This window comes from Archocentrus centrarchus, chromosome 22, assembly GCF_007364275.1.
Source record: "Archocentrus centrarchus isolate MPI-CPG fArcCen1 chromosome 22, fArcCen1, whole genome shotgun sequence".
Lineage (NCBI taxonomy): Eukaryota > Metazoa > Chordata > Actinopteri > Cichliformes > Cichlidae > Archocentrus > Archocentrus centrarchus.
The window spans coordinates 22097894-22110062 of NC_044367.1; the positions used below are offsets into that span (position 1 = coordinate 22097894).

The 12169-nt window shown below is 40.7% G+C and overlaps 1 protein-coding gene across 5 annotated transcripts in view; it reads right to left on the reverse strand.

Moving 5' to 3' along the window:
• Window positions 1-3417: 3417 nt before the first annotated feature.
• The window catches only part of actn1 (actinin, alpha 1), a 54019-nt gene continuing 45267 nt past the window's right edge, over window positions 3418-12169 (reverse strand). For 2 of the 5 annotated variants that reach the window (XM_030759177.1, XM_030759176.1), the window contains exons 14-21: window positions 11884-12024; window positions 10333-10515; window positions 9415-9549; window positions 8700-8879; window positions 7416-7562; window positions 4703-4768; window positions 4226-4384; window positions 3418-3636 (exon numbers count right to left, since the gene is read on the reverse strand). In XM_030759177.1, the coding sequence (XP_030615037.1) occupies window positions 3478-3636; window positions 4226-4384; window positions 4703-4768; window positions 7416-7562; window positions 8700-8879; window positions 9415-9549; window positions 10333-10515; window positions 11884-12024 (1170 nt within the window). In that variant the 3' untranslated portion in view covers window positions 3418-3477. Of the gene's footprint in view, window positions 3637-4225; window positions 4385-4702; window positions 4769-5078; window positions 5160-7415; window positions 7563-8699; window positions 8880-9414; window positions 9550-10332; window positions 10516-11883; window positions 12025-12169 lie in introns of all 5 variants that reach the window. The other 3 variants (XM_030759175.1, XM_030759174.1, XM_030759178.1) reach the window with 2 other exon arrangements.

The following is a 12169-nucleotide window of genomic DNA, read 5'->3' on the forward strand; positions in this document are numbered from 1 at the left end:
TGTTAACAAGTTTTTGACAGGTTTCTTTGACGTGGAAGAGAAGTTGAATTTAAGATATTTTCACCATTGTAAATCAAATAAAGATAAGCTTCTTTCAGCCAGATGTCCTTTCTCACATAGCTCTTCCAGGATTTCCAAAATAGTTTTTATTTCCAACACTTTGAGACATTTACATAGTGAATTTTCTATTTCTGTGGTTCTAAGAATTTCAAAAAGTGATTTTTGATTCTAATATATATAATTATTTATTTATTTATATATATTTTGTGCCTTGAAATGCTGCCAAATTACAGCATTTCAAGGCACTTTACACTGTAAGGGAAAGACCCTACAGCAGGGATCCTCAAATCCAGACCTCGAGGGCTGGTGTCCTGCAGGTTTTAGATGTGTCTCTGCTTCAACACACCTGAGTCAAATATAGAAGTCATTAGCAGGACTCTGGAGAACTTGACTGCATACTGAGGAGGTAATTCAGCCATTTGATTCAGGTGTGTTGGATCAGGGACACGTCTAAAAGCTGCAGAACACCGGCCCTTGAGGATCCCTGCCCTACAGTATTAAAAAAAAAAAAAAAAAAAAGACCCCCCAATCATTTGATCCCCTATGAGCAAGCACTTGGAGACAGTGGGGAGGAAAAACTCCCTGTTAACAGGAAGAAACCTCTGGCAGAACCAGGCTCAGGGAGGGGCAGTCATCTGCCGTGACTGGTTGGAGGGGGGGACTCTACGTCTTCAGCTGTTAACATTCAGCTGTCAGAGGAGAAAAGCCAAACAAAGAAAAGCGCAGGTTATAGATGTGGCAACAATCAGGAACTTGATAGTATCGTCTCGCCACAAAGATCTTGGCTTCCTTGCAATCCGCTCAAAGAACTCCTTGATGCGGGCTTGCAAGGACTTCACAATTTTTATGTCCACAGTTGGATCTGGCGGTGTGATGATATTTTTCATCTGCTCAGCATTTAATGTGTTCTTTAGGTCTGTCAGGACAGCCTTACTGATCTGTTTAACAAGCCTCCTGGTGGGATCGACGCTGTTGGGGATGATGGGCCCCTCCATTGTCTTATCTACCTTATCTATTCATCTTTCATCCAGACTTGGAGAGCTCCACACTTGTTCAGCACTCTCACCACTGTGGCGCAGACAAACACACGGCGATGCTGTTCTCTGGCCCTGGTCTCATAACCGGGCTGTGTGCGGTCAAATGTAGCTTCATGTGATGGCTGCATAATCTAAATGTAATTTGTTTTTTGTCTTCAAATTTTATGTTGTAGCACCTCGTACTGTACGATCGCGCACTGACTCCGGGGAATTCGAATTGAGTGCCTTTGTACCTTCTGTAGCCGGCCGCAAAGTGACGTGTCAAAGCGCGTCGGTCTACATTCGCACAAACGCACTGTCGTCATTAATTTACATAAAATTAAAGAGCGCAATATAAACAATTTTTTCTGTATTTATTTCTTCATGAATTTATTGAAATTCATTTACTTTCCCCATGTAGCATGATATACTCAGCTGTGCAGAAAAAAAGGCAAATCTTATATGTGGCTGATCGGGCTGCTGCTGAAAGTATCGCGCGTTATCACCGCCGGTGAACGTCTCACAGCTTTAAGCTCCGTGCCAAGACTTTGGATTCCTCCTCCGAGTTATCACTGAGACCTCACAACGAATGTTTAGAGTAGAATCTGGCAGGTTTCCGGTGTTGTGCCAAAAAGTGATCGTCTGCCATAAAGTGATTTTCGATGTTTCTATGTGCTTTTATGTGTAATGTCTTTGCTTATATTGGTGAATAGAGTGTAGTCAATAGGATTTATGAAGGGCTTAAATATAAAATGAAGAAATGACCTGTTTTTCAATTATGTTTATGACTCTGCATTATTGCACGTACATTATAATAAATCCAGTCCTCTTTGGTCACTTAAAATATCTTTATAGAGTGTAATGTTATATTTGTTCTGATTTCTGCTGCTCTCTTGGCCAGATTTCTCTTTAAAATCTGACCGATCGCAGTTTTTACCCTGATAAATAAAGAATATGTAAAAGTCGCTGCTAAAAACTGATTGCAGCGCCTACCTTGTGACAGAAATGTTTCTTACTCAAAATTACTTTATCATTCACGAGAGAAATGTTTGACATATTTTTCACAGATTCTAGGAAGTCATTTACACAGTTTAAATACGGGCAATCATTTTCTGGCAATCACTTTTTGGCACAACACAGGTCCTCAGAGGGATGTGGAGAGCAGCTGCTTGTTCTGCGTTGCAAAAGCACACGTAGATCTACCTGTTTGTTGCTTTCGCCTGGCTCAGCCTTAGATTTTTAACTTTAAAAAATGCCTGCAAGGTGTGGTGCGCGCATTTACGCACGGAGCAAAGGAGTTACTTAATTACCGGCGGAGCGGCAGGCATGATCTCGTTTGTAAATATCGGTCTTCATCACATCCCATAGGTCAGCTGTTACACACAGCATTCATGTACGTATCGTTTCTAACAAAGCAATACAATTTCTGAATAACTGTGGGTTCCACCTGGGCTGTCAGAGTTATCCAGAGAACAGTTGTCCCCACCTCTGGGCCAAAATAACACGAGGACAGTCGGTGAATTATAACTGAGCCAGAGCTTCTGCCGGGTTTATTTACATATTGTAAAATTATTCTGTCCATATCTGCAAGTGGAAGTCAGCAGCTGAGCAGGCTGCTGAAGACACAGTTTTCTTTTCATTGTTTTCGTTATTTTTCCATTTTGTGTCATCAAGAGATTGTTTAAAAAATAAATCGCAACTCATGCCTGATAACAGCAACACTAGATCAAAGTTAATATACTCCAGAGGATTTAAGCCACCATAACCATTCAGAGGGGTTTCTGTTCTTCTACCTGCTTTTACTTTCAATATCAGGATTCATACAGTTTTAAGATGTTTTTTTTCTCATAACTGTCATTATAACTTGCTCTGGACCAGAGAGTCAGCCACAGGCACAAACTCCCAACATGAAGCTCTTTGAAAACAAAAAGAAACCCACTGATGATTTCTGGAGCAAACAGAGAATTAGAAGAGAAAGTATAACAATTTTTCTTTATTACAATTGTTGTCTCTTATTTTCAATCAGGTGAAGAAAAATACCTTTTTTGTTCAGTATAATAAAATATGTTAACTTTATTCATTTCATGAAGAAAAACAATGACAACAAGAAAATAAAAACAAACATTGGATTTTTGTCTCTCCCTCTTTGTAAACCTGGAGAGCTGCTGCATTGCATGGGAAGCAAATACAACGGAGACAGAGTGTGAGGGAGCGGTGAAGAGGATGGACAGGTGGAGGGGGAGAGAAGCAGGAGGAGACGAAGGATAATGACAAAACGATAAGGCCAGAGACATACAAAAAAAAAAAAATGAACGGGGGAGTGGCGACGGGGCATTTCAGAGGACGTGGCGGTTGATTAGAGTAGGCTGGTGGTCCTAGGTCAGGACGACTGACCGAGTGTTCAGAGGTCACTCTCTCCGTACAGAGCGGTAGAGAACGACATGTAGTCGAGGGCTCCGGGGACACCGTCGGGGCCGGTGTAGGGGGCCATGCGGGCGATGCAGTACTCGGCCTGGTCTGGAGGCAGCTCCCTGCGGAGCTCGTCGGCTAAGATGTAGTTCTAACAGACATGACAAAAACAAGCAAGATATCAATGTTATAAAATTAGAAAAATAAAATTTATCTAATACAAAAGACATTTTAAAATATTTGAAATAATTTCAAGTTTTTTTTAAATATGTTGATCAATAAATAAAAAAAAAAAAAAAAAAAATCATTGCTCCATAGCAATCCCTCCACTTCAATGTAACTTTCACCTTATTTTGCTGGTCACTGACCTGTTATATGCAGCCAATCATAGTACTAAAAACACTTCCACTAAGCCAGTGCCCGATGTTGCTATTTTTAAGAAAATGATCCCGATCTTAAACAAAGTTAAATGGGTTCTTCCTTTGTCCATGTGCCATTTCTAACCTGGCAGAAATGAATCGAGCTAACAAAAATAAAATCCCAAATCAAATTTCACTACCTTTACTGTCTGTTTGTTTTAGGATTTTCCTTGACTGTCAGTCTGCTACTGACAACCTTTTTTTAATCCTAAACAACATTAAGTATAATTAATTTTGGAGCATAATTCACACTGGGAATATATGTAGGCTTTGTTTCATTCCTACTGTGTCTCATTGGTCATAGTTCAACACAATACGCACCTTATCCCCTGCCAGAACTTTGAAGGAGGCCATGACTTGGTCGGCCGTGTCTGTGTCAGCTGTTTCGCGTGACATAAAGTCGATGAAGGCTTGGAAGGTGACGATGCCCATCCTGTTGGGATCCACTATGCTCATGATGCGGGAGAACTCGTTTTCACCCTGGTGGCACCCAAGAGGAAGTGTAAGACAATGCAAAAAATGCAGCAAATGACCGACATCCTGCATGCAGTGATCTATATTTTTCCTACTGGTAATGTGTAAGTGAGTAATAGACAAGCAAATTTTATGCACTGTTCACAATAAATTCTACATATATATTTAAAAATACCAGTCTATGGAAACTATAAGTCCAAAACAACATATACAAAAATGTATTTGATCAAATTTAGGGTAGCATCGTTCATTACCACTTCTCGACTGGCCTTGTTAATAACACACAAACAAATGTTCATACTTGAAGACTGCACATGGCTTTACCAGGTTGTAACCCATGGAGATAAGGCAGGTTTTGAAGTCTTCAGCATCCATGATTCCTGTTCTCTTCTACAAGATGTCAGCGAGGGAAAAACAAAACCAGGTGGAGAAGAGAGAAACAGAAAAGGAGGGGCAGTGATAGCCAGGTGAGGCATAAAAGGTTCAGAAAGAGTAGAATTAAGGAAGAAATCCACACAGTCAATGATGTGGATGTTACAAGGTGAAAACCACAGAGGAACATGTAGATAGGGGGGGAAGAAAGGCAAGAACAGAGGGGCAGGGATGGAAGTAAAAGGTGGGAAAGTGCAAAAGAAGAAAAAAAAAAAAAGAAGAAACCAGTTAAACCTCTCACCGCAAGGGTGTGGCTACAATTAAGTACCTGTGCATCGTTGGCGATATCGAAGCCCAGGCTGATCAGGCAGGCCTTGAACTCCTCTGCGCCCAGAGTGCCCGAGTGGTCCTGGGGTGTGGGAGGCCAGTGCCAGGTGAGGCGTCGGGGGCCACAGGCCATGCAGCAACACATACAGGGGTGTCAGTGATGGGGAGGTGAGGTGAGGGAGGGGATGGGTGGTGGTGGTGGATGGGGGTAGGACAGGTGAGGTGGTGTTGGCGGGGGAGGAGTAGAGGTGGGGGTGGGGGGGTGCACCATGCACGGTGGGGGGTAAAAAGAGGTGAGGGGGTGAAGGGAGAGGGCCATGCACAAGAGATAGAAAAGAGAGAACACAGTGCATATTCATTAGGATCTGGCAGGTGAACACACGGTGGCAGCAGTGCTGCCATGCTTGGCGAGGGCATTCAGAGGCGTTAATGTGCAGTGTGGCAGGCAGACTACAGGGCCTTGTGGAGAGGTTATTCATATCATTGATGGCACATGTACTTAGCAACACAATAAATGTCTTTCTTGGAAGCAGAAGTTTCTTTTTACCTTTTGTTTTGTACAGCAAAGCACTGGAATAAACGCTTCATTAAACACGTCCCACAATTATAAGTCATAATTAAAAAGTAAAAAGCTTTTTACTTTATTGAGTAAATCACTTTTTTCTCACAAAATCAGATTGATCTCTTTTAATGACTCGTTTTGTGTGACTGTCAGTCTTGAACCCAAATATGTTCAGTTTAATATGACAGAAGATGAAGCAAAGCCTCAATGATTACCATTTGAGAAGCTGTAACCATCCTTTTGTCCAACTTTTGATTGTAAATATTTGCCTGCAGTCTTCACTATTCTGTGGATTTTTTTCATTATTATCTGATAAATCGAGTAATCCTTTACACTATAAAACGTCTTCATCATAGTTGCTCATGGAGAACCTTGCTACTTTTGTCAGTCCAAAATATGTGAACCCATCGACAACAAGCAAATCATCTTTTTTTTCTTTATTTTTATCCTCAATAAACATAAAAAAAAAAAAAGAAAGAAAGAAAGAAAGAAAATTGTGACACTTAGGTCCCCCTCATGTCTACCAACACATGTCGAGCTGAAAGCTCAGAGACTTAATAAAATATGAAATCAAAACAGGGTGAGGTCTACATTTGTGTTACTGCGGGCTCTGATCATTGACCTCAGGCACTGATTAACAACAGGGCGGCTCCGGATGAATGCATGAACTTATGGTAACGGTCGGGGTGGAGGTGGTGGAATTAAATAAAGTCTCATTTATAACTGATGCTGCTCCTGACATGTCTGCTCTCATGTAAACCCTAAGCTCTGGAGATAAGAGAGAGGAGCAAATAATTTTACAGAGGCAGCCATCAAAAGGAAACCTGTGATGCTGACTTTAATATTCCTTCTCCATGTTTCAGTTTCATTTCATGTAACATAAAAGCATTCAGCTGAGGCTTGAGGCTCATTCTGCCAAGCGTGTTCCCAAATATGTCTGAAAGCTTTTAAAGATGAATGTTGAGACTGAACTTTAAGTCCCTTTTCAACCAAGCTGCACCCTTTATGCATTTCACACACAAACTGTACTCTACGCACTCATTTTCTTCAGGTTTCTGGTTAAAGGATTGCTGTTAGCCACATGTCGGGCAGCATGACAGGATATAAACAATCTTAAACCCTGGAGGTGTTTAGCCTCACCTCATCTTCTTTGCTTTGCTGGTGATGTCTAAATATACAGAAAAATGAGTGACTCCACGTGCCACACAGTGTTGCATAAATTTGCAGGAGAATAATTTGACATTTTGGAAAAATGCATTTAATTGCTTGCTGGGAGTTTAAAAGCTGAGATAGTAGATGGTTAGAGCTAATAAAACTCACAAAAGGGCATCTCAGAAGTTTTTCCTGTATAGAGGAATTTTTGGCACGTCCCAAAGAGAATTCAAACTTTTTTGCTCTACTGGTGCTTGCATGCGGAGAAACACTAAAGTTCCAATCTGGCCAGGAAACAGTCTGAGCCAATATCCTTGTAAAACTGTGCAACTTGCCCTTTGAAGCCTTTTTTTATCTAATTAAAAAGCATGCTAATTAACAAGCTAGAGTCCTGCGTCAGTAGCTTTGAACATGGTCAGACCGTTTTTCTGCTTTTCTGGTTGCTGGCTTAGCCTCATATTTAACAGACAAATATGAGAGGTGCATCACTTTTGTTATTGAACTCTGTTTCAGAAGGCAAAAAGCATAATTCCCACATGTCAAAATGTTCACGAGTTTACGACAAACTAAATCCAGACATCTCTCCAGACTTCTCCATTTTGTCAACACAGTGCGAGTACTGACCCTGTCGAAGTGGTTGAAGGAAGCCCGGAACTCGTTCAGCTGGTCCTGGCTGATGCCCTTGGCGTCTCGTGTCAAGATCTGGTTCTCGATTTCGTTGATGGTGCGGGCGATGGTGGTGAGCAGCTGCTCCCAGCCCACGCGGATGTGCTGCGGAGGAGAGAAAGATGAAGGCAGAGGAAGTGTTAAGGAAGCGCTTCAGAGGGATTGGTTTTTAGCTGAGATGGTTCCCTGTTTAAAGGGAAAAGGAAAATTGCAGCTCAGTACGAGGCAGATATGCCAGATGTGGATTGCAAGTTGTACTTTTGAAGGATAAAATGTCATCACAATTATTTGAATGCTTTGGTACGCACATTCTCTTATTTGGCTGCCGTTCTGCTCTCTCTCTGATGTTAACCATATTCCCCTAACAGGAAGAAAGATTAACTAACTGCAATTCATTCAGCATCCTCCAAAACTACATTAATGTCAACAAGCCCCATGAACATAACAAAACAGACATGTTTAAACCATCTCTTAATATTCTGACTGGTACTCAGACTCAAATTCATTCAATTCTGCTGACATAGGTGTATCTAAAATAATTTACTAAAGCAGCTGGGCATGGTGGATATTCACGTGCTGGAGGCTATTTCCAGCTGCAGATCTGTGGATGTCTGGGGAGGACTGTGTATATGAGACTGACCCTTAAACACAGTGCAATGTCACAGCTGACAGATTTTTTTTCTTTAGTTTTTGGACAACAATCTAGCTCACTGGTACAGAAATACACCAATGAGCTTTTGGTGGCATGAATTTATTGCTGGTCTTAATATCTGCATGTGATTTGTTGTGTGAGATAACAAGAAAGAAAATATCCTTCATTTGATTAAAAACAACAGTATAAAAGGTGCTTTTATCTCTTCACAGTAGCTGAATCTGGACATATGCCTACATAAAAGTTTGGAAAATATGTCTGTAATTATGCAGACAAAATATGAATTAGTTTGGCTTGTAAAAACTATCCTTGGCAGGAATAGTTTCCTGAAACTTGGCTCGTGAGCCAGAAAGTTGATACTGTATACTGAAGACCAGATGGTAAACCGCCAAAACTTCCATAGTCTTGAAAACTTTCTTGCGGCTGTGTAAACATACTGCCATCTATTGTTCTGTAGCCTTTGCAAAACCACAAAACCAAAGTATTCGCAGGATGCAGCCAAGTCAGACAGATGCGTCAAAGAGCTGGAGTGAGAAGTGAAATTAGGAATGCTAATGTGGATATTTGTTGGACGGAGAAGAGATGCTTACCTCCATGGTGTAGTTGGTGTGTTTGTTGTCAAAGATGAGAGCTTCCTGAATGAGCTGGTGGTCTCCCTCCAGCTGGTCGATCTTTGGCTTGTAGTTGACGATGCTTTTCTCGTACTGGCGGAGGTGCGTCAGCTGGTCCTCCAGGGTGCCATGCATCTCGATTGAAATGCGGCCAATTTCCTGTACAAATACACAGACAGGTTATGACACCGTTTAATGAGAACAACGAGTCACAGCAGAGATGAGGACATGATAGAAGAATAGCCAAGAACCCAATAAAACGGCCTGGCTTTGAAGCCTTTGCTTGGTCCTTCACTGAATATAACTCAAGTCAATTATGTCAGTTATGTAAATACCACGAAGATCAAGCACTTAATTAATGCTGGCCTCATTTCTCAAACATAAAAATGTCTTCCACATTTTAAAGAGTTATACAATAGTATTTTCACACCACATAAGAGAAACCGTTAAAAAGATGTAAAACTAAAGTCTGAAAGTTTTACCATTTTCTGTTTTAAACTCATGAAATGTGAAAAACTAAAACAGGAAAACACTAATGACTAATTAAAGACCACTCACTTAAACCTGAAGACCAAACTCTACACAAAAGTACGCAGGCTGTGGTGAGATATTACAGCGCTGCATTAGCCATCACGCTGGCCTCATTCTCTACTCATAATGTGGTCGTTTGCCTGCTGGCCCTGCTCGCACTGACCTCCATTTTGGTTTGGATCCAGGGCCCGATGACATTGGCCTGGTTGGCAAACTGTCTGCGCAGACGCTCGTTGTTCTGCTGCCGGGCGTGCTCTTCAATCAAAGCCTGGTCACGCTGAGGCACCAGCTGCCTGACCTGCAGCAGCCAGGAGAGCAATGGAAACACCCAAATGTGTTAATACTGACTTGTGTGACTATAATGAACGGAGAACATTATGCTCTCCTTCCCCCTTTCTCTTTAAATCCTCTCCTCAGTGGTTCATCTTTTTCATAACACAAGCTTTTATTCCCTTACTGAATATAAAAACAAATCTCTCGTGCCACTAAAGCTTACCAAAGCATGAATTTGCTTTGACTGGAGCTGCCGTACTCATTTTAAGTTACTTTAAAGAGCCTACATTTTCTCTGTTGTCTTTTTTCTTGCTTGCCTTTGCCTCTCAGTCTTTTTGTTTTAAATTTAAATATCTCTAAATTATTATGCAGAATTGTGTGCAATAAAATGAGTGTTTGTATTCCGACTGTTGAAATATTAAAAAGGAATAAAAACCAACATGGCACAAAATGAGCTTTTCCTTCCCTGATGTTTTTCTCTTTACCCACTGTTATCCCAAGACTTCTATTATTTACTTTGTTATGCTTCATCCAAAACTTTTTATATTATATAGCTTTGCTTTTATTTCCATTAAAAGTTTTTTTTTTTTGGTTTGTGGTTTGGCTGAATGGGTGCTGAAATGCTCCAGACCACCTAAAAATCAGGGTTAAGTGATGAATGAAGAGCTCAAAGAAGAAAAAAAAAATGCACTAAACCCTAAATTTTCACTCATCATGCACAGCAAAACCATAATTCCTTCTAACATAAAAAATACCAACAAACAAAAACAAAAATCATTATGTTTCACATTTGTAGTGATTGTATTACCTTCTCCCATTTGGCATTAATCTCCTGTGGGTTGATGGTGGTATAGGGGTTGGTGCCGGCTATATTCACGTGATAGGTCTGCACAATTTTGGTAATCTCATTGTGAATGCCCAGGATGGCCAAGCGCTCTTTGTCAGCCTCTGGCAGCGTGGCTTTGAACTGCTCGTGGGCTGTGCTTAATCCCTGCGACACAAAATGTAGACAAACAAAATGAGAGAGAGAGAGAAAAAAATGACAGTTTGTAATTTCTCTCAAAAACTGTAGAGACACAGAGCTTGGATGATACTGTGCAGAGATATTGTTGCACATATGAGCTTCCTCGGTCCGGTGAAGTGTTAATTCAAACAAATGCATTTTCTTTCTTCTCTTGCTTGAATCATTAGTTAAGACAAACTTGCTTAGATCTGCTTTCATGCTTTTATACCAAACTGTGATAAAGTAAAACTTTGAAAACTGCATTTAAGTGCTTTCCTGCTGTGAGTGAGATGAGAAGATCCATGTCTGTGCCAAATCTGTTTGGTTAATGTTTGGCTTTAGTCAGCAGCCTGTCAGAAGAGAACAGCATGCACCTGCCGACACTTCAGTTTTAAAGCAACATCAAACAGCATTTTTGGTTTAACTTTTCTGTTTGCTTCTGTAACAGGCAAAGAAAATGACAGCATCAACATTTAGACTGGTTGTCTGTTTATTTCATGCAGCCATGAAATAAAGCCATCAGTCACAGTGAAGTATAGGGGATGATTTTAGTCATCTTACATCAGAAAAAGTCGTCAACAACATGTGAAGAAACAACTGCTGTGACTTGACCAAAACATCTACATTAAATGCTATCAACTGAATTTAAACTAGGTTCAAGCCATACTTTCATGGAATACCACTTTGTACCACTAGATGGTGTCAATGCAAGCTTTACTTTAACCAGGCACTAGTAAATGCCGCCCCCTTGTGGTGAAAATTTTAGCTAAAATTTCCAGAGGGTAATTACAAAAAGTACCTTTAAAGAGAGAAATGAAAAAGAAGCTGTGGCTGGAGTGGATTTTGATTTTTGTTATTCTTTGGCCTTTTAAAGACACCACACTTCACCTTGATCAGTCATGCTCGTGATGTAGTTTTAATAACCAGCTGCAGAGCCTTTGGTTCTTTGACACACTCCAGATTCGGGTTAGGAAATGTTTTCATTGCATATGTATTAAAGTATTTAGCCTTATTAAGCATCCCTAAGAAGCACAGTCATTTCTGAGCCTTTTTTAACAGGGTGGAGACGTTTCATTTCCTGAGGTAGAAACCACAAGCTTATCATTTGAACGGTTGTGTGGACAAAAAAAAAAAACAAGTTTTTACCTGCAGCTGTTCCCCCATGTTCCTAGTCTTTATGCTAAGCTAGCAAACAATATGCAGCTTCTTCCCATTAACTAGACAGAGACGAGAGCTACTTAGCTGACTGTAAGCAAACTGATGAACACCTGCATTGAATTCTCAGCTATGTAACCCCACAGCTGTTTACAGGCTGCTGATCCTATTTATTCTCTAAACTGTTTCTCTCCAGCTCACCTGGATTTCTTCAATGGTGTGGACAATAAATGTATCCTGCAGATCCTCCATAGCCCCCTCCATCCAGTTGTTGAACGGAGCCGCTCTTTTGGCAAACTCAAGGTACAGCTGGTCGATGGTTTCAAGAAGCTTCTCAGTTCTCTGTTGAGCATTAAAAATGTGATAAACATAAATTTACAGGGTTTTTATTGACCTTCAAAGTCTATCTGGGTGAAATTCAAGAATTCACAGAGGTTTTCTTTTTTTTTTTTTTTTGCATGATCATTCACAGCGCTCATAGGGAGAT